Raw genomic sequence first — 22,635 nt, forward strand, 5'->3', positions numbered from 1 at the left:
TGTTTGATTGGAAGCTTTTTAAAAAGAAGTAGCTTCAGCTTTAGCAGAACTGAAGTTTCTTTGAAGGTGGGCTATCTTTCTTATACCCCAAAAGTGCACAATAAATATGACATATACGTCATAATTCTTCCTTACAGCAGGATGCTGTCACATATAAAAGCAAAGCAAAAATGTGTTTTCCTCTAACATCTTCCAGAATAGCTAATGGATACTTTTCATATTTTCCTGGCACAATTGACATCATAAGGCTTTTCCAAAGCATCCTCCCAACAAAATAAGAGTGTAATATTTGGGAAGTCATATATTTCTAAATCCATTTCTCAATCAATAAATGATGCTAGTAAATTACATAGAAAGTTATCAGAAAAATATTTAAGAACCAATTAAATTACAAGACACCTGCATCCTCTTCCTTCCTCTGGAATTTTATGCAAATACAGCCAGAAACAAGATTGTTCTCAAAATGTTCCAGTAATGCTCATTAAATAAGAAGGTTAAAATAACTTGGAATTTTATAATGAGATTTATTACAACCTTTTACACCCCAAATCTACTTGTATGTACTTTCATTTTAAAGAACACTACCAATATTTAAAGCTTTATAAAATATTTGCTCAAAGGTTAAAATTAAAACTGGAGTGACTAGAAAAGGCAGACAGTATACACGTATATTATCTATGTAAAGATGAGAAAAGAGCGTGCATATGTGTGTGCACGCATGAATGAAAGAGAGAGTAAGGGAGATCATAAAATCAATCTTTTTTGAAATAAGTAGCGACTGGCAAACATCAATTATAATGTCTAGAAAACATAATAGTTAAAAATGCCTTTCTTTCCTTATTTTGTTACCTTACTTAAATAGATTTTATCTTAACTCAGAAACCCATCCTGAAGAAATGTTCATCTGACAAGGAATAGTAATATATTTCATACCTTGAAAGTCAAGAGAAAAAGAAAAAAAAAAAAAAAGCAAGTCCAGAAAAACACACTCAAAAAAATACATTAAGTACTAATGAAAAAGAAAAAGCAAGAGTAAAGCAAAATCCTAGTCATACTAAGATATTCAGGTCTCTGATTATAGCAACAAATGAAATCAGAATAATTTAAATTGCCTGTATCCAAGCAATTGCCTTGAGGAAAAAGCAGATAGTCAAAACTACATCAATACATTTATCCTAAATTAACTTGTTTTGGAATCATATTTTCTTTTGTTCCAATACCTGTTGAATCAAAATAAGAGGCAACTTTCAGTCTCAACAAGCACAGCAAGACGAGAAGATATCAACCAGAAACAATTTGTGAGTCCTCTCTCCAGAGGAGAATTAATTCTGCCAGGAGAAGCTCTCTGTGACCAAGACTTGAGCCATCCTCTCTGATGTGCAAAACCACTGGGACTGGAACAACATTGATCTACTAAATTCATATACTGCCTCACCTCTGTGTGCACCTCCAGCCTGCGGAGCACAACCAGCTGGATCCTGCCCCGAATGTTGCCCTCCATGGACATGGAGCGCCTGAGCGTTTCCATGGCCTCGTGGTTGGACTTGCCCAGGAGCGACTCCCCATTGACGGCAACCAGCTGATCATTCACTCGCAAACGACCGTCCTACAAGCGACAAACAGAGACAATTTCAGAAACCCCAGGGATTATTAAGAAGAGGTGCTACATATGGGAAAGCACAATGCAGACAATCAGACATTGCTCCTGTAACTTAATAAATAAAAGAATGGACAGCGCCAGAAATAACTTTCTTTCCAGTAATTGGCAATTGTCTCCCTCTATTCACAAAACTTTTGTAAAGAGTTCATACTGCAAATACAAACATAGCCATTCATGCACAGACTGCTCTTTTTCTTGCATTTGCCATTTATTTGTATCAGTTAAAACAATAATTAAGAAAAAACCCAAACCAAACACGCAAAACCAAAATAGTACAAACCACACAAAAAACAACCCACCCACCCCATCCTCAAAAAAAGGGAAAAGCAGCTTTTAGTTAATTTAATGGGCTCACACTATAACTATTAGTACCCACACTGCAACCACAAAGGAGTGCTACAATGTATTTTTCATGCATAATTATCTGCTATTAAGATCTGGTAAAACATAGCTCAAAAAATTTTGTCTTACTATCTTATTGGTGTGTATCTTGTCACAATTCTCATGCCATCACATGGGCCAGCGTCTTCAGCACAGAATGGTCACTAAAACTTAAGCATCCTTACTAATTAACGCTATCCCTATTTTACAACATTCAAAACTGCTGCCAGTAACAAAATTAGGGTTGAGCCATATCAAGTAATCTATGCTTTGAAAAAGTAATTCAGCTTCATTTGCCAAGGTGACATTTGTGAGTGTAATAAAATTGTGGACCACTGCTATTTTGTGATTTAGGAGTCCTATTGCTGTTGTCATTATGATCTGTGATTTATTTCTTTTCATAAAACAGCATGCCATGGACATTTCTCTCTAACCAGAAAATAAGGTCTATTTAATTGAGACAGAGGAATTTCTTTCAAAGCTTGTCAAGTTTGCAATTATCAGGCTAGCATTAGACCTCAAACAAGGAGGAGGAGGAGAAAGAAACCAAAGACGTCTGATAGAAGGTGGTGAAGGAACCATAACAGGGAAGATCCTGCACAGAAGTACAATGCTTAGTTGAATCTGATTCACAGGTTCAGCACAAACTCTTCATAAGGCACTCATCTGAACTGTTTACATATTTCATGCATCTGAGCAGTACAAAATATATATATACTGATTTCTATTTTTTTCTGTAACTAAGATCAATTCACTATTCTGCAACTGCTGCCAAGTCGAAGTCATTTTTGAGTGAGTTACAGTAGCTGTGACACACCCAGATTTATTAAGTGTTATTTTTGTTGGAACTGCATATCATCATTACTACAGCAGAGTACAGATAACCACAAAGCTGAAAAAAACCAGTACATAATAAAATCCAAAATAAACTGGGATGGACAAGAAGATGGAAAGAAATAATTAGGAGACGAGCCACTCTGAGAAGGAAAATTAGGAGAAATAAAACATTTCTTGAGAGGGTGTGGGAATGGAGGATAGAAAAGGAGAGGCCATTTGGAAGATATACTGAAACCTCTCCCACCTCTCTGCTGAATATTTTATGCCAACTTAAATGTACATACAGCCAAAGTCAGTAAGTTAACCTCACTCTTTCTCTATATACAAATGATCCCATCACAAGAGGGGAGACAAGGGTTAAAATTGCTGAACCCAAAATTTTATTATTTGCACATGTTTTAATTCCTCTGTGTCCAATCAAAATTTGCTGAAATGAATGGAGCTACTCAGAGCAACAGGAGTTTGAGGAAAACAAAATTTATTTTTTGTAAATTTCTGTAAAACGTTGAAAATTTTACAGGTCTTCATGTCCTCCCCCTATGGTCCTACAGTTTCTTGGATTACTGTCTTTCCTTTCCGGAAAAAATACTATAATGTATTAAATATCTGTTAAAGTCTGTTTCTAAAGTCTATACAAATACAATGCCAAATGCATCTTGTCACAACTACATCACTTAAGTATGCAACTGTCCTGAACACAGCACACATTTTTAAACTAATCACTGAGCCTCACAAAGTTCTGTATTGGCCCGATTTTCAATTTTTCTTGTAGTACTTCTGTATGAGATTTTATTTATATTTTAATTACATGACTTCTTAAAAGGCTTCTTTTGATACATCTGCCCTTCTTGCCCCTCTGTTATGTGCAGCATTTACATGAAAAATTCTACTTGAATTTGACACTTCAATTGCGATAGAAGAAAAAAAATGTGCATCATTCATAAATATTGATCAACCACACTTGCTAAGTCACCTATATAAGCCAGGCTGGAAGACAGCTGAATGCTGTTTTCACACAACAGGCAGAAGTTACTTCACAGAAAAACCTTTCGCCTCTTTAGAGACCAGGAAAAAAAAAATCCCCACGTCTAAACAGTTTCCAAACACAGATTTTCACATCCCTTGTGTTATGGCCTGGTTTGGAAGCCTGAACTGCATGAAAATCTGCTTGGCTCAAAACAAGCTAAATGTTGTTTTAACACGTTCTTCTTTCATCTCTGAGAGGTAGGTTTCTTTGTGGCTTTTGAGCAGGAAAACAACATTTGGCATTTCAGCAGAACAGTTTTCAAATGCCATCTCTGGAACTGTGAGTGAGTTATTCTAATAGAAGCTGATGTTACTCTTCCTCACTTATTAAAAAAATACTGGGTTTTTATGACAACTCACAGCAAGGGGCAGAATCCACTACCACATGGCTGCCATATTCTCACAGTCATTCGCAACACTCCCACTATTTACAGTAGAGCAGGAATCTTCAGGGACTTATCTTTTTAATCAAGGCACAATAAGCTATTTCCCTTATCACACCAATGACATTTCTGTCAGAAATGCCCTAATGGCAATTATTGGAATTATCCAATTTCTCCATCCACTGCACATAACGAGCAACATTTATTGCAGCACTCGGAAGGACCAAGGATGTTTGAGTTACACCATTTTCATTTGAACAAATGCACACATAGAAAATATTACATCATTTCTTGTAATGGCTCTGTTTCATTTCAGCTGAAGTGGACTGCAAGTACCTGATCCTCAGGAACGCATTGTAAATGAAAAGTGAAGATGTCTTGAGGTGAGCAAGGCTGAAATCCCCAAAGTTAGGGGAATAACAATGCATTTAAATTCAGTCAACTGTTTGTTTTCTTCACATGAAAGGCTCTGCCTAAGTAAAAATATCAAGTAATCCAGTAACCTCTTTATCTTAGAGATGTTAAAAAACAGATGCTAAGTAGGGACATAATGGTTCAATCAACAAAAGCAACTGGTTTTATTCCTGTGGGACACAGTGTTAGAATACAAACCTGGAACTTTTAAGGCTTTTTTTTTTGTTTGATTTTGTAGGAAGAGCATTAAAGAGGACTGAGTCTTACTGTAGCAGGTATGATGCTACATGCATTGACATTTTCTAAAACCTTTAGCTAGGACAAAAGAATAATCATAAAAGATAGGATACTTCAGTTTTCCATTATGATTTTTAAAATGTCCCCTACTACACTTTACAATGCCACTAACACATTAGAGCTAGATTAATGTGTTTATATATCAAAAAAATTAAAAATATTAGCCTCTCTTCAGACCTTGGATCAAGCCAATAACAAGTAATGGTAACATAAAAAGATGGTGTGCATCTCAGTCTACTCTTCATTCTAAGAAACACAGGGGTAAAGAAATTTAATATCTCAAAACCTTTATACAGCATTAGAAGGATTAAGCAATTACTTATCAGTGAAACAAATGTGTTGAAATTCTATGTATTACATTTCTTCTTCTGAGGACAAACAGTGACTATAAAGACAAGGGGATAAAGTTCATACTTCTATTAGCATGCTACACCAATATCGAAAAAAATTTAAATTCTGAATGCAGAAGTGATAAATAGTGAAAGAATTCTCATGTCAGTGAGATTAAGATTTCCGCCTGTGACAGTTTCCCAAGAAAGCACTGTACACTGAAAAGCAAATGCACATGTCTTAATCCATAATAATCCATTTCAGAGAATACCAATGAATAGCATGGGAAAAGGCTCTGGACAACTACCAGCTGGAAAGAAAGGCTTTTTATTTCAAAACTTGCTCCAAGAAGAGATTTAAAATAAGGACAATAGGACAACATCTTTAAATATTTATGCACAAATATGTGCACACTTTTTAACTTGATACAAGAAATTTTATTAATTGTTAATACCCACCGATTAGATTATGTTCTATGTAAAGGTCATTAGACAGAAGAAAGCCAGCTGTTCTCCATGCATTACACAACAGTAGACTGCGAGTCTTAAAACACTGCATTCTGTGAGCACTTGCACACAGGACAGAGTGTCTGAACAGCTCTGGTTGAAGCCAGAGCCTCAGCTACTGTCTCATTTGCTCTGGAGACTACATTCAGATCCATTACCACAACACAGGTCTAATTGCTGGAAGGGTTATAATGAGGTAGAATAGAGAACAGGTCACAGGACTACAGGCCATCACAAGACAAAATAATCTCCCAGTCATGGTGCCTGTTCACTCAGGGGTGAGCACAGAAGTCCTGCTTTAATAGTCTGCAGACATCTCAAACCAAAATTAACTGCTCTGGAATGAGTCACTGTGGGGGAATAGAGAATAGCGAACGTACAGAAAAAGGTTGTCTTATGGGTCTGAGATGTGACAAGTAAGGCTGTGAGCCCACTAATATGAAATATGGCTCCACAGCTTGGCTATCCAAAACAAGGAGTTTATCCATGGCAATGCACTGTCTTGCAACTTGCAACTGGTGCGGACACAGAGCTGGGAAAACAAAGAGGGCAGCCTCATTTCCACAGTAAAATGAGTCGTACTTTGCAGGAGACACCCACATGAATTGAGTTTATCCAGCCCTAATTTGGCCAAAAGTGTGTTAACTCAGTTCTGGTGTAATGCAATCAGATGAAGATCCAAGCTTTTTGAAATAACTGTGAGACTAGGAAAGGTAAATAATAGAAGTAAGGAACTATTAAACATTCTTATGAAACCTAAAACCTTGATTATTGCTATTTACTAGCTGCTGTAAATAGATGAGGGTTGAATTTTTAATGCTGTGAATTGTCTTACTCAGCAGGCTGATGTCAGTAGAGCAATTTACATAACACTGAATTAAAAGGTATTTTTACAGAAGAGACAACTGCAAGGAATTGCTGAGATAAAAGAGAAAAATTACATTATGGTTCTACAGGTGTTTAACATACTAGCTCTAAAAAATTAAGTAATTTGTTTCCAATTCAGAGAAGTTACCTTTTCCAAGTTTGACCTGGGGCAAAAACATGCAGTCAACAGCTTTCCTAAAGATTTGACAATAAGTCAAATACTTTTTAATGATAAAATATACAACAGTCCTTGTACAGTGCTTAGAAAGAACAGAACAACCCATAATACTGTCATTTACCAATTTAATATTACCAATTCAATACACCTCAGGAAAAACTGATAACTTCTGCACAACTGATATCAAGCTCTGCCAAGGCATATTTTTAATACAGTAATAAAAATATTCTGAATAAAAAAAGAAGAAAATTATGAGAATTTTTTATTTATAGGCAGAGTTGTAGCTACCAACTTCTCTGTCACTGAGCAATCAAATTTTCCTGTAGGCCGTGGGGAGGCTGGAAGCATCCTCTACTCATATCTATCTTTATTCTTCTTCCCCTTCCCCATTTCCTGCAGCATCCAAATGTTCCCTAAGGTTTGCAACAATTCATTTTCACCTTGGCAGACTTTCTTGCTTTGCACACAACCCCAGAAACCATGAGACAGTGTTATATTTGTAGTTCACCCAAAGGAATGAGATACAAAGGTATTTATACCTAGAATGGTTCTCAAGTAAGATTCAGCCCTCACCATAGAAATGACAGTATTCTAACACATTCAGCTCCTTACGTGCTTCTTCCATACCTTAAAAGCAGCACCTCCGTGAATAACAGATTTGATGAAAATCCCAAGATCAGCTCCTGTCTCCCGAGACTTGTTGCCTTTCAAGCTCACACCAAGTCCAGCAGAGCCAGAATCATTCAGAGGAATCTCAAAGGTCAGCTGCTCTGTGGTTTCTGGAGAAAAAATACTGCAGTTTGGCTCTCCTTTCTGTTGGAGAAAACAAGCATGAAAACAGGGGTGATAAGTCAGCATGAGTGGTGTCCACAGAACTGTACAATAAGAAATAGTCCTCTTTTCCAGAAAATAGCTTGAAGAAACAGCTTTATAATCAACAGTGCATTTAGCTGACATTTTGTCACAAAATCTGGCTTAAAATGTTATTTTTAATGATACCTGGGAATATGCTTAAATAGAAGGTAAAATAGCTTAGTTCCACATGATATAAAACTAATGTTGCAGTAGAATGTAGAAAAGACGTTTATACACAGCTGCATTAAAAATGTGAGCCATAAAACTCTCAACATCTTTACATGCAGCTCACAAACTATAATGACAGTTATACTGTTAAATCCCATGCCCCTTTGAAAATTGAGTTTCATCCTTAAAAAATTATCCTTCCCTTAAACCTGTCTGCAGAGCAAAGCTGGTGTAACAAAAGCAAAGGTGAAAATTGAAAGCACAGTAATGTATTCTGCACTAACTCCCTTAGTACATACTCTGATTCCATAGAGGTGTGATTGCTCCTTTTACTTTCTGGTATCAGTTAATCCCAAGATTTTCTCTAGATTAGAGAGCTGTTTACAAGACTGTTCAAGTCAAGCATACACAACTACAGAAGATCAGAAAGAACTTTCTTTTACTGTACACTGCATCTGCAGTTTTGAAGGGCTTTCTGTTGCTGGGCAGAAGGGAAGAGGATTGGTTGTCTTGTTAAAAGCAGGTTAGAATCATAAAATTAAATAAAATCAAAGTTTTCTTTGAAATATTTACATTGGCACACCTCAAAAATAAAACAAGGACAAGGAGACCTATTAGGGAATGAAGTGTGAAGTGTTCATGGAAAGTGTTAGTGCAGAATGTTATGCAACACATTCAATTTCATTCCATTTTTCCTTCTCCATATAACTCTAAGACAATTAATAAGCTTTTGTTTTTTGTCATTGGGACATTTTCTATTCTTTGAAACAGTGGTATTAAAGAATTAATAGAAAAAAAAAACTATGAAAAGGAAGCAGATGATTACAAGTTGAAAGATGACTGACTGCTGCTTCCAAGGGTGTCAAATTCTTATATTACATTATCAAGCAGAGGCCACATGCAAGGAGTGCAGTAGCTGGGCCACTCCTCTTCCCCAGTGAGAGATCACCTCCAGGACCTAAGCTGCAGCACAGACAGTATCAATGCAATTGTCAGCAAAGGTGTCAGCAGTACAGATGTTTCCTCAGCAGTTGGAGTACACCTGTGCATTCAGCTATCATGCTGTCTGATCAACAAAAGTATGACCCCAGAACTAAGGGCAGAAATTAACATCCTGAAGAAACAGTAACACCTAAGTATACTTGCATTTATTTCAGATACCCTTTCACTGCTGAGGAGCAACCACTGGTTAGAGAGGAATCCCATCAGCCAGAAAACTATCAAACTCAATCACAATATGCACCATGTTTAAATTTTTCCTGGAATGTAACTACATGACATTAAAGTCAATACAGTTTGCCTAACTGCCAAATATAAAAATGACAGCACCAACACTGACAATTGTCTTGATACCAGCATTCATCTCCAATACCAAAGTTACACATTTGTGCTTCTGTTTTTGTTCACCAGAAGTAAAGAGTTCTCGGCTACACACATCTGTCACTTTTATTTCTTAGTCTGGATATCGACATCCTGAACATAACCCCCTAAAAACCTATAGATTTGTAACAACTGTGAGCAATACAGAATGATAACTTGTAAACACTCCTCCTCTGACTTCAGAAGAACCAGTGTAAGGAAAAAAACCACTACCGGCCTTCTAACATAACCATTTTGTATTTAACTTTCTCAAGGTTTTAGAGAAAAGATTTTCTGCCAAATCTTTTGATTTTTTCAACTTGCACATATTCTTGTCAATTGATTCTGAACTCTTAGATCAGAACTCTACTCAACTGGCACATCCTGTCAAGAATTGGACAGAAGCAATTCTTCTCAGGGTCTCAGACATGTGATGACTCCTGCCTTTAGGACAGGACTTGGTATTACTTTCCTGTTTCACTAGGCAAGCAGTTCCTCTGTCTTTCTGCTCTCTTTCAACTTTAATCTGTGACATCTGCACTAGACTTGCCCCTTCTCCATGTCAATACTGTGGTTGTGTCTTGGCCCATATCCCAAGAAAGGCAGTGAGGGGGGTGGTTAGCTCAGGACAAAGCTCTTGGTGCTCCTGCCTGTCTTAACCAGAGCAGTCACAAACTGCTTTATAGCACTACCTCAGTACAAACTAGGACTTCATTTAAAGCTGAATTTGGTCACCCAACAGAGTTGTTTACTGTTCTCCATTTCCCAGCTTCCTCTAACATAATTATGCTGTGCACTGGAGCTTGTTAAGTAAGCTACCATATCGCTCTATGCATGACCAGGTGTGTTCAGCAGGACTCCACACAAGTACAGCAAACTTTTGTCAGTATTTCCTAAGTTTTCCTTAGTACTTAAATTGGAATCTGTGACATTTGTCTACCATTTTCCTTGCTAAAAAAATTCTATGAAATAGATCACTTAATCATATCAAAATGCCAGTAAATTGAATGTAAGCTGCTTTTACCTATTACTGGAGAACCCTGTAATATGTTTTTAAGTCCTTCACAAGTTACTTGTTTAACATAGTCCAATCATCCCAACCATCTCTCCTTTTCATTATTTATATTCAGCTTTATCCAAAGATCCAGTAAAAGCTGATTTTAAAGTAATGTTGAGCTTCATCCAACAGTACAATCAAAAATTTGTTACCCATGATGGAGGCTGAAAGTCAATTCAAAGATTTCACAAGATGGGTAAGAGGAAAGGAGATGCATATCTACAAGTCAGTGATTAATTCAGAAAGTAAACTCTGTCTTTACTTCCTTAAAATTTTGCTCAGATACTCATTGTACAGCATCGGATAGTAAATGCGTGGTAGAAAGTCTAGAACATCAAGACTATTTGGTGCAAATACAAAACTGAAAATTTTATTTGTTGGAGCATGTAAGAAGCAGCAGAAAGGAGGAAAACCAGAGGAGAAAAAAAGGATAAACAAAATCTAGAATCTTGATTTCATCCTATAATTTCTAAATATTTTCAAATAATTATCCTGATCATAATGCTCTTCCCAAGCAATACCTTTTCACTGATGACAAAAAGAGCTCCAGCCATCCTTAATTAACAGCTCATCAATTAACTGCTTCATTTGGGCAACTAATTTAATGAATGATGGCCTCTGTTCCTAGAATATGCAGGTATGAATATTAAATGCTGACAGTGACTCACAGAGCTGGATTCCTACTGCTTCTATTTCCCTGACTTTGCTAAAACATTACCCCAAGACATTAATACTTCACAATATAGCAACCACCACCAGCTGAATTATGGTCTGGTAAAGCAAACCCTCCCCAATACACTAAACCTTGAATTCTATTAGAAACACTTCTTACCCCAAGATCATCCTAGATTCTGAACTCACTCAAACACAGAATGAATGAAATGAGCTGCAACACAAATATGTTCCTAGCCCAGAAAAAACTTACAGCTTTATTTTATTTATTTATTTAAATTGCCCAGTCAACAACGACATAATGTATTTTCCATAAAATATGTATCATACCCCAGCAGTTCAGGAATTAAACAATAGTAGCCACTGAAGCTATTCCCTACAGCAGACATAGGAAAGTAACTCAACTGTAGCAGGATAAACAAGAATTCTTCACATAAATCGAAGTCCAGATAGCTAAGAGTTGATCCCTCAGGATGGTTAGAGCTTTGAGGCCTGGCCTACAGACTCTAGGACTTTCACACAGACCAGGGTAAGGTTGGAAAGGAGAACAGTGGGTCATCAGGCCCAATGCCCCTGCACAAGTAGGGCCATCCTGGACCACACAGCACAGGACTGTGTCTAGATGGTTCTTCTCCAGTGAGGGAGGCTCCACAACCCTGAGCTCCCTCAGCCTTTCTTCATAATAGAGATGCTCCAGTTCCTTGATCATCTTTGTTGCCACCCTCTGGGCTGGCTCCAGGGGCTCCCTGCCTCTCTTGTGCTGAGGAGCCCAGAACTGGACACAGCACTCCAGATGTGCCTCACCAGGGCTGAGCAGCGGGGCAGGATCACCTCCTGTGACCTGCTGGCAATGCTCTTCCTAATGCAACCCAGGATCCCATTGCCCTTCTTGGCCACAGGGGCTCACTGATGGCTCAGGAACAGCTCACTGTCCACCAGGACCCCAAGGTCCTTTCCCACAGAGCTGCTCCAGCAGGCAGTCCCCAGCCTGTGCTGGTGTGTGGGGCTACTCCTCCCCAGATGTGGGTGCCTGCACTCACCTTTGCTGAATTTCAGAAGGCTCCTCCCTGCCCATCTCTCCACCCTGTCAGGGTCCTTCTGAAGGGCTGCACAGAATTGGGGGGGATCAGCCACTCCTCCCAGCAAACATGCTGAGGAGGCATCTGCCCCTTCATCCAAGTCACTGATGAATAATGGGCCCAGTATTGAACCTTGGGGGACACCAAGGCATCCAATAAGACCCAGTGCCACTGTTCAGCCAGTTCTCAATACTGTCCACTCACCCAGTCCACCTTTCCTGAGTTGGCCTGTGAGACTGTGGTGAGAGATGTGGTGTCAGCCTTGCTGAAGTCGAGGTAGACAACGTCCCTCATCCATCCAGGTACTTGTTTCATTGTAAAAGGCAATCAGGTTAGTCATGCATGATCTACCATTAGTGAGTCCACACTGGCTACTCCTGATTACCTTCTTGTTATCCATGTAAATAGAGTTCCCTGAATCCTCCTTCTTGCCCTTTCTGAAGACTGGGGTGATATTTGTTTTCTTCCAGTCCTTGGGCACCACTCCTGACCTCCACAACCTTTCAAAGATGATTATGAATGGCCTCTACAGCTCTCAGCACTCATGGATGCATTGCATCAGGGTCTACGGAATTTTGGATGTCAGGTTTGCCTAGGTGGTCTATAACTCAATCCTTCTTGACCAAGGGAAATTCTTTCCAACATTCCTTTACCCTTGTCTCCCAGGCCAGAGAATCCCAGAGAACCCCTTGACAATGAAGACTGATGCAAAAAAGGTGTTTGGTAAATCTGTTTTCTCTGCATCTTCTGCTACCACACTCCCTGTTACGTTTAGTAGTGCCCCCACCATATTATCCTTGGTTTTCCTTTTGTTATGGAGGTATTTATATGAAGAACTCTTCTTGTTGTCCTCGACATCCTCGGCCAGATTTAATTCCAAGGCTGTGGCCTTCCTTATCTTGTTTTTAGTTACTCTGACAACCCCTCAATATTCATTCCAAGTGATCTGACTCTGTTTCTACCTCCTGTGTATTTCCTGCTTAGGCTTGAGTAATGACAGGAGTTCTCTATTCATCCATGCAGTTCTCTTGTTCCCTTTGCTCATTTCTTTCCTTTAAGAGGGGTACATTGAGACAGGAACACTCTAAAGTACTAATAGAATTTACTCAGCAGAGACACAAGTCAAAACAAACACCCACAACCACAAAACTCCAACACAAAACTGAAAAACAACCCAACACTTCAAGAGTCAGTCTCCACTGCTTATTTTGTCCTTGCTAGGCAGGTCCTTCCTTCAGCTTTGCTAAATCTTAGCTGTCACCTTTCAATGGCTTCTACAGCTGCAACAAGCTCTGAACAGTCCCCTCCTGATAATCACATTCCTGCAGCCTAGTGATGTTTGTTCTCTAATTTTTATAGTAGACTGCCAGCCACAGTTGCTGCTCAAAGCTCCCTCCTGCCTGCACCATCCAGCACACTAAGCAGCTCCCCCCCCCCTCTCAATTGCTTGGGAAAGACAAAGATCTTCTCTCTCTTTCCTGAACCAGAAGGCAACAGAGAGAAGTTACCTAAGAGGAAACCTTTTCACTTGCTGTCCAGATTTGGTGGTTAAACACAGCAGAGCAAACAACCAAATAGGTACTATCTCTCTCAAGGGAAATCAGGACAGAACTGTTTTAATCTACTGATATACCTGCATGCAACTTCAGTAAAATCAATTCTGACATCACCAGAAACCAGATCGAAAAGTTCAGAGTAGAGTTTATATAAAAGTGAGAGAACAGAGTTTGCTAGATATGAAAGCAGAAAGCCCTAATAACACAGTACTAAATAATATTCAGCAATGCAGACTAAAAACCTAAGGGTCTCATGATACATTTAATTAATCTCCTGCCAATGATTTTAATTTTTAGAAGCACATCTCTACCTCAGATATCTAATTTCTTAATTAAAATATATTATAATAAAGGATTATTAAAAAAATCTAAAATATTACTCATCTCACCAATAAATTCTCAGTATTTTAAACACCACAGAGAATATACTTTTAAGCCTTCTCCTACTCCCACAACACTCAACTGCTAAGTCACCAGAGCAGTACAATCATAACTATAACCTTTGAGAAAAGTATCTGTGCATTTTATTCTTCCACTTTCTACTTAGTCCATCTACACAATGTTGTGTCAATGTTATATCTACACAATGTTGTGTCAATCTTCTGTCTACCATGGGACACCACTTTCAATTAGTCCTTTTATTTAATCTTACAATATCTGTTCTCATTGACCACAGCACTTTTAATCTGTGGATTTGTGATAACCTAATGCTAATGTCTCCCTGGAAAGGTTGCCTTATATATCCTTATTGTGTTTTTTGCCAAAAGAGAAGCTTACAAAAAAATTAGCTCTCACTCAGGCAGGAAGGAAATAGCATTTGTTTGACACAACATGAGACCTTTCAGTACCTGTCTGGTGCCCTTGACCAACACACTAATATGGCCTCTCAATATGCTGACTGCCCCTTGCCTGGCTGCTCATTTCTGATAAGAGATGTCAGCTCCCTGGGGTGCCATTCAGAGCCAACAGCAAAAGGCAAAAGACCCAAGAGGGTTATTTTCAAAGGTTTATAAAGGAAATAAGACATTTGCATCCTTTTGCAATGACTTTCTGATAAAAATATTTACATTGTGGCACCACATAACTATAATTGGCAGAAAAGCTTGAAGAGAAGATACTCCCTATTTGCATTATGCTCCACATTCTTTCCAAGCACTTAGCCACAATTAAGAAATACATTGCTGACAGGTCAGTCATTCAGTCACTGCAAAATCTGCACTGTATTTTGCAATAGACATATTGTAACACTCTTAAAAGTAATACTCAAAGGTAATACACTGCTGTAATCTTGTCACAATCTAGTAAATAACTGAAATCATTGCTGCATGTATTCATCTTTAGCATTTCTGACATTTATATTGGCTTTAAAATTATCTGTACTCCATACTACAATAAAAAGTAAATGGCCACTAATGGCACACCCTGCTAAGACAAGAAAGGCAGTAGCAAATCCATGGAGATACATGATAGCATGCTTGGATAATTTTAATGTTAACACAGTACACTACAAATTTGTGTCACGTTAGATAGAATGTGTCTGGTTTGAATTATGTAGACTTTCTGGAATTATAGCTTCAAAAATCGACAAAATTAGACTCAGCCTCTTCATCCAAGGCAGATATAGTGCATTTCAGAAATGGAGATTCTTCAGTTAGCATGACTTGCCTATTGAAGAATCCACCAAGGAAATGGCTGACCCTTGCAAAAGTTTTGTATTTGTTACTTAGTGTGCACTGCTGCTCAACATTAAAAAAATGCAGTTTCACTTTACCTTTTAAGCTACATAACTGTAGCTTTAAAGGTAAAGTGAAAAAGTAGCTAGTTCAGTCCTCAGTCAAAGTCAGTCTCACTGTGAAAACACCCATTTTCAGCCCACGGATGGGGTAAGCCACATACTTATGCACCCTACTGAGCTGGAGCCCTGTGCAGTTAATATCCCTTGGCACCCAGAGCCTAAAATCTTATCGCACATGAAGATGGAAGGCTGCATGGTATTTTCAGGGTGAATTTAAGGGTGCTGCTACTGTATCGTTTCAGAATTCATTTCAGGCACAGGTCACAACACGGTGACATACAACCCCAACTCTTCACTCATTTTAGTGCTTACTGTTTTAAAGGTATAGTAAACAAAGCAATAAGCAGGTTATAATTCTTTTACGTCTACTTCAAACACCACATGCGTACGTTTTACATTAAGTCAGCCTAGGAAAACTTTTAAGTTCTTTATGTATTCCAAGACAGAAAGATTTTAGAAATGTTCATATAGTATATGGAATAGAACTGGTGACCCTTGTAAATGGCAAGGCACTACATTTGTTAGCAGGATTTAAAAATTGCCCAAATACTCTGGTTTTATTAAATGCAAATGCTGTAGACCTGGGTAAATGCATCTAAAACATATGAAGACTCAATTTCTGTTAAGACCAGATTTTATATGCCTCTATTCTGATGAATATATACTTTTGATTTCATACATTAAAGTGGGTTTCCAAATAATTTCAGGCAACCTCAGAGCTAAGACTTATATTATCAAGTAAGCAGTTTTCACTTTGCAGTGTTCTGAGGCAGGGTTCCTAAATCTAGGAATTTTGGGCAGTAATCCCATAACACATCTTATGAATATATTACCTCATAATGCAAGAAAACATTATGCTTTTCTCTCCTTACTTGCATCCTCTCCAACTTATTCTTTACCAGCAGGCAGAACACCATCAGAGGATTTTGCAGGCAATGAAGGTTATGATCAGGTCTTTCAGACCCTCCTTTTAAGGTTCTTCATATTTGCTAGAATATAGGAACAGTAGGTTCTGAAAGGTAAATCATTGCTGGATCATAACACTCTGATGGGCCTGACTGAGAAAGCAACAGTAGACTAGATGCAATAAGGTGTCTGTGGCCTCAAGAAGGCTGACAACTGCTATCACATAGAAAAATCACATTTGCTGTGCTGGTACCTTTATGGACACTTCACTGCATATGAGAGCTCAAAAAACAACCACTTTTTAAAGGTACATGGATTATCAAGCAATTTATTCTGCTTTGGTAAATTAGGGAGTCACACACAAACCCTGGATAAAGAGATACTTTTCAACGTGACAGGAAAAATCGTCACATTTCTTCTTAACACTGATCTCTCACTGACTTTTGCAAAGAGCACAACTAATCAACAAACCTCAAAGTTTCCAGTACTCTAAGACATAATGAAATAGTAACCATCTTCTGAAATACATAATGAAGCTGAAAACCTCTGAGGGGTTGCAGCACACAATGTTTTGTCTTGAAAAATATATGTTTGTGTAGACACAACCTACATTCGCTTCACAACTATTCCAGATGAAGAGAATAGGTCAAAAATGAAACTTTTCTTTAAAACCCCCAGGATATTAAAAAATCTACATAGTTTATAAATGAAGAAAGGGGCCACGTACATTCACAATATCCTTGTCTTCATTACACAGAACACCTTCTTGTGTACGCTAATAAAATTCAATATATACTACTTTTTTTTTCCTATCCAATTCATCTCCTTTAGAACAGAGGTAACAATAGAGAAATAGTACTTGCTGGAATCACTTTCTGCCTGAAATTATTTGTCCATTTCTGGATAATTGAGCACTAGAATCATGGTTTTGAACTACAAAAACAGGTGCAAAAATGGTTAAGTCTAGGCTGTAATTTCCCTTATTATTTCCTGCACATAAAAAGGCAAGCAACAATTAAAAGGAAGTAATAGAAATTAAGCTTTGAATATTAAAACAAATAGACCAACTGGTTTTCCTTCAGGCATATAAGTTCAAGGCAGTGGAAGAAATTAACTGGGGGAAGACTGAAACATAAAAGTTAATCATATGGTAAGTAGAAAAAAATGCTTAATTGAACTTGCCACTCATCCTGCTTCCTTCCATCCTGTATAATACACATGTAAAAAAAGACTTACAGACCAATACCAAGTTAAGTACATTGTTGTTCATTTAGCTATTGTTATAAAAATTATGGTTTGCTCCCTTTCATCCCCCATTCTTCAGGCATCAGTTAATATGCCAAGAAACCACAGAAATAGCAATTACAGTTGCAACTGTAAGTCAAAGAGATTTTTAAAACAAAAAATAAAGGATATGGAAAAATTACAATGCATGTGCTCTAACTTAGAGAAAAATGCAAGCAAATTTTTTTTGTGCTATACTATTTCTGGCAATTGCAGAACAGTCACATTCCTCTGCTGCTGTGCATCATACGAAATAAAGAATTGCAAAGGATCATAGCACAGAATGGGTTGCACCAGAGCTGCTCTCACTCAAGCAATATTCCCTTTTTTACCAATGCAGGGACAAAGAAAGAAAATGGGGAGTAAATAATTTTTTGCATCATTATTAAAAGAAATGGCACTTTCAGATCATACATTTTCCCTAGAGAAAAAAACATGATGCAACAGACACACATGATTAAAACACTCTATTTCCAAAACACAATAGAATGATGGCCATAATGTGCATTCCATTCACTTTGAGAAGAGCTGTAAAATCTAAACCTATTCAGTTCAACCAGGTTTTCTCTGTAATTTTCACCATCTTCTAGAAAAGAGTGTTACACAGTTTAAAACCCAAATGCACCTTAAAAAACACAATAATCACTGGACACTCCGTAGACTGTGGTAATTAAGTGAATCAAGATCTTCCCCTGGAGTTTTGGAATCAGCTCCTTACTTAGCTGCTACATTGTCAACAGCTGGCATGAATTACTGGGAACATTTGGCTAACTGGATAATAAGGAGGACAGCCTGTGGTTGGTCCAAATTCTACTTCACTAATTTGTTTCAATATATATATTAATATAATCTCATTAGAGCCTCCATTTTTTTTTTTTAACGAGTAACAACCCTACAAGTACAGGGTTTTCAATTCTTTTCCTTTGTTATGCACAAACACTAACTCTGTAACTCTCGGATGCTGCAAGAACCAGTGTAACCAAAGCCCCAATTGCCTAAAATTTAATAATACTTTTTTGCAACACTGATTCATCCTCATCATATCTTGGCTGCTGTGACAAAGGCTTGCTACTCTGAATATATTTTTCTACTGGCTAGCAATCCATAAGCACAGATCACAGTAACAAAACACCCAAACACTGTTCCCATCTATCATACTGAAGAGAAAATATTCGTGAGACCAAGCTATCCCCAAGCCGCAGCTTTATTACAAGGTAAAGTCAATTTATATTATTACAGACCCATGCAACAAAATGTAACCCAATGTGACTTTATTACATTATTTGCTTTGTGTCCATGCAGTTCTCAAATTCTCTCCAGCAAATCCACATAAAAATCCAGTTCTAGGGAACAACATGCTCAAAAGTGGTTTTTGTGCATGGGTTCCTAATGGGTCCAGCCTCCAGATGTATCTTTGCCACAGGAAACTGTGGGGAGTGGGTACATTTAGAAGGGGAGTGGCCCTTCTCCTTTTTCTTTCAACAGGTAACAGGGAATCTAAAGAAAACAACTCAGATTACAGTCCCTGGAGACCTGCACAAAGCAAGAACAAGTCTGATAAAGCAATTACCATATTATTGCCAGGCATTAAAAACATCCCCAAGTATTCAGGTAAATTTTGCATGCATGTTACACTGTCAGGGCGCTCAGTTACAGCTTGTCCTCGAAAAACATCGGATTATCCACTGTTTTTCCTTCCAAAAACAAACATTTAAAGTGCTGGCATTTTTCTGCTCTTTGATAAAACAGTACTGTAACTTTTGAAGTAGCAGAGGATTAGTCCAATGTAATATCATGGCTAAAGCTGAAACCAAACAAAAAAGCTAAACCATCACAAAAAAAAAAATCTTTGTTAAGACTATTCTCAGACACCTCATGAATTCTAACAAGCATTGTGTTAGCATGTTAGCATCAACATCTGGTAGCTTAGTGGGATGGTAACTCATACTTTTGCTGTAAGCTACCAGATGTTGCTGAAGGGCTTTTTAATTTAGATGGGCTGGTTCCATAAACTTATGTAATATATTTCAGTAATTCTTGTTTTTATTATGTTGTACTTGATTGAGATAATGAGGAACACAGAGAAGTATTAGAATTCCCCCATCCTCACTGTTACAGTCAGGGCCATAGCTTTGCATCATTCTATCACAGAGAAAGCAATCTAAGAGAAGGTCAAGCCAGCAGGATAAATGTGGCTACTTCCTGGATTTCAATCATGCCAGTCATAAGTAAATCACCCATTGAAAGGTAGTTAATCCTTGCTGTAGAGACTAAAATTTATTATCACACAATTGTGGCAGGTAGAAATTATAAACAGCTTTTAGATTCTTCCAATCTTTTATACACACACACTGCTACAGTGATTTCCAGAAGAATTCACACCATGACAATACATAATAAGTATAACGTTGGGGGAACAGGAGAGAAAAGAGAAGAATGCATACTTTTTAACATACATTTTTAAAGTAATGTGCTTTATTATAACTTAAAAACCCCAGAAAACACTATTAATGGCTAGTGATTTCAAAAAGCAAGCTCTTATTTAGAAGAGCTGGTGAATGAAAAGAAATTCTACATAGAATAGATAATTTAGTACTTTGATACTCAAATTTCCCTCTGATCCACACAGACACTGACTCTACAACTCAGGGCTTACTCAGCAGAGCAATTCAATGACCAACTTTGGTGCTTTGGCAATCACTGACAACAAATGCCCAATTACAAGGCTGAAAACCACCATTATGCTCCTTAAAAATTACACAATAAAAAGGAAAAATCGATACAAAAATAGTTTAGCTAAGACACGTCACAACTGCTCACAAGAAAAAGTGGGCAGCAGCAGCACAAGAGAAACGACTCACATGAGAGAACCTGAACACCCTTCCAGCTCCCTATCCTGTCACAGGCAACCCTGACCTCAGCAAGGTCCTACTGGCAACAGGGAAACAAGAGGAAAACTGTCAGCAATGTTCTGTGAGAAAACATAACGGAGTACTTCTGTAGAAGATCCTGACAACAGTCTAAAGGAAAAGCAAGAAGGCAGCATCTTAAGGAAAGGATGAAGGCGGTTTGTGTTCTTTGAAGGAGATAAAATGAGACAAAAGCAGGAAATGCTGTCCTTCCCTTATCCTGAGGACTTAATGAAAGGTCAAGTATAGCCATCAATCAAGATAAGGAAGAGGGAACCAAAGAAATGACCTTCTCTGAGGGGAAGCAAGCATGTATCAGATAGCACTTTTACTCTGATGCAGTTCCCTATGTGAGAGAAAAGAGAACAGAGTTTCATGGCAGTGTTAATAGAAAACAAAAGTGAAAATTAAGTACTTCAGAAGGAAAAAAGACAACCAAAAGCCTATTAAGTCAAAGGCTAGCAGCCAAGGAAAAGCTTGCTTCCAAAATTTGTAAGGAGTGCAGCAGAATTCTATTCCTCACCACTCCTGCAACTGGGCACCTGGCTTATGAGACATCTCCTGGTGGCAGCCACCCTCACTAGCTTGCCAGTGATAAGCTGCAAGCTAATTACATGCACTTTAAATTTCTGGTTTAGAGCTTGTTGCTTTTCTGAAAGAGAATAACCCATTTTTAGTTATGCTTGACCTCACGCTTGCAAAATTAATTTACAGTATTCCCCTGTGAGTTATGCTTATGCTGTCATTTTTGGGGATGAAAAATCAGATTGTGTGGAATTGCATCTATAGTAGATAAAAATCAAACACCCTCAAAATCAAATTTGAGTATAAATACTTCTTGGAAACAAGTCTTATGTGACTACCTCTTATTGTCATTTCTCAGCTGACAATTTCTATTTCCTGGGCTAGTATTTAACCATGGAATTGTTTCAAAGTCACTCTTTGGGAAAGAATAACAAGTTTACCAGCTCTCGAGGTAGAAAGGCCTCCTCCTGACGAGCCACAATCAGACAGACAGTCTCGCCTTGCTTTGTGCTTCTCAGCATAGCTACAAGCTCTTCCTGGGTCCTGCCAGTGATGTCCCGTCCATTCACCTATCAGCCACAAAAGAACAGAGGGTGTCTTATCTCTGACTGCCTTTCAGCAGGTTTATTAGGTTCTCCTCACCTAACACAGGTGTCATTCAGCGACTGAGAGCAAAGAAGAATCAGCAACAGCTCCCATACTGCCTCCCCCTCTGGCCCTGCACAAATTACTTAACCTTTCTCCTCCTCATTTTCACCATCTGTTAAAGCAGCTCTGTAGTACTTACTCGCCTTGCAGGGGGTTTGTGAGACTTAATTAGTTTGTAAAGCACTTTGAAGATGAAAAGTGCAGAAACAAGACCTTAGTATTAAAACTGTTTACCTTAAGAGCTTTTTGAGGTTAGTAAGTAGAAATAACCCATTAGAAAATAAGACTGTAAGTCACAAGATATCTGAAAATTTTCAACAGACCAATTTGAGCAAAATTGCCTTAAAATGAGCACTTTACCAGCTTGATATTAACTGGAGATTTTTGTATATGGCTTAAGAGGCTAGACATGTTTTGGTCCTAAATCAATACATTTATCTGTTTTAAAACCCAAGATTTTATCAGGTTCCCCTTGTTCAATCACCTCAAGGACCCTTGTGAAAAGAACCATTTTTCCACCTCATGGTGTAAAGCACTTGTTGACAAACAAGTGAGATAGAAACTGTGAGCATGACTTTTTAAACCAAGGGCAAGGACTGTAGTTCCATACATCAATAATATGTATGAGGAAATAGAACATTTATGACAGAGCTAGCAATCAATTTTAAGCAATGCAAATACAAAGGATGTTTATCCTCACCTCCAGGATTCTGTCTCCTGACTGCAAACGACCATCTTTTACTGCTGCACCTTTTGGTAAAATATTCTTCACAAAGATTGGACCAGGACCATGTACTGAAGAGTCTCTGGTAACCACTGTGAAACCAAGTCCTTCTGGACCTAGAATGTCAGATGGGGAACACACAACATAAATTTCAACATGTAAACAGTGATCATTAAAAGTAAGCAAACAATGTCAGCAAGATATCCCAGAGACTCATTC

General features: G+C 38.0%; 1 protein-coding gene across 2 annotated transcripts in view; it reads right to left on the minus strand.

Annotated features, from left to right (window-relative positions):
- The window catches only part of PARD3B (par-3 family cell polarity regulator beta), a 390,768-nt gene that overhangs the window by 187,896 nt on the left and 180,237 nt on the right, over positions 1 to 22,635 (minus strand). For both annotated transcript variants that reach the window (XM_059475508.1, XM_059475509.1), the window contains 4 exons: positions 22,393 to 22,532; positions 21,485 to 21,613; positions 7,507 to 7,692; positions 1,436 to 1,606 (listed from right to left, as the gene is read on the minus strand). In XM_059475508.1, the coding sequence (XP_059331491.1) occupies positions 1,436 to 1,606; positions 7,507 to 7,692; positions 21,485 to 21,613; positions 22,393 to 22,532 (626 nt within the window). The remainder of the gene's footprint in view (positions 1 to 1,435; positions 1,607 to 7,506; positions 7,693 to 21,484; positions 21,614 to 22,392; positions 22,533 to 22,635) is intronic.

The sequence above is a fragment of the Ammospiza nelsoni genome, chromosome 7 (assembly GCF_027579445.1).
Source record: "Ammospiza nelsoni isolate bAmmNel1 chromosome 7, bAmmNel1.pri, whole genome shotgun sequence".
Lineage (NCBI taxonomy): Eukaryota > Metazoa > Chordata > Aves > Passeriformes > Passerellidae > Ammospiza > Ammospiza nelsoni.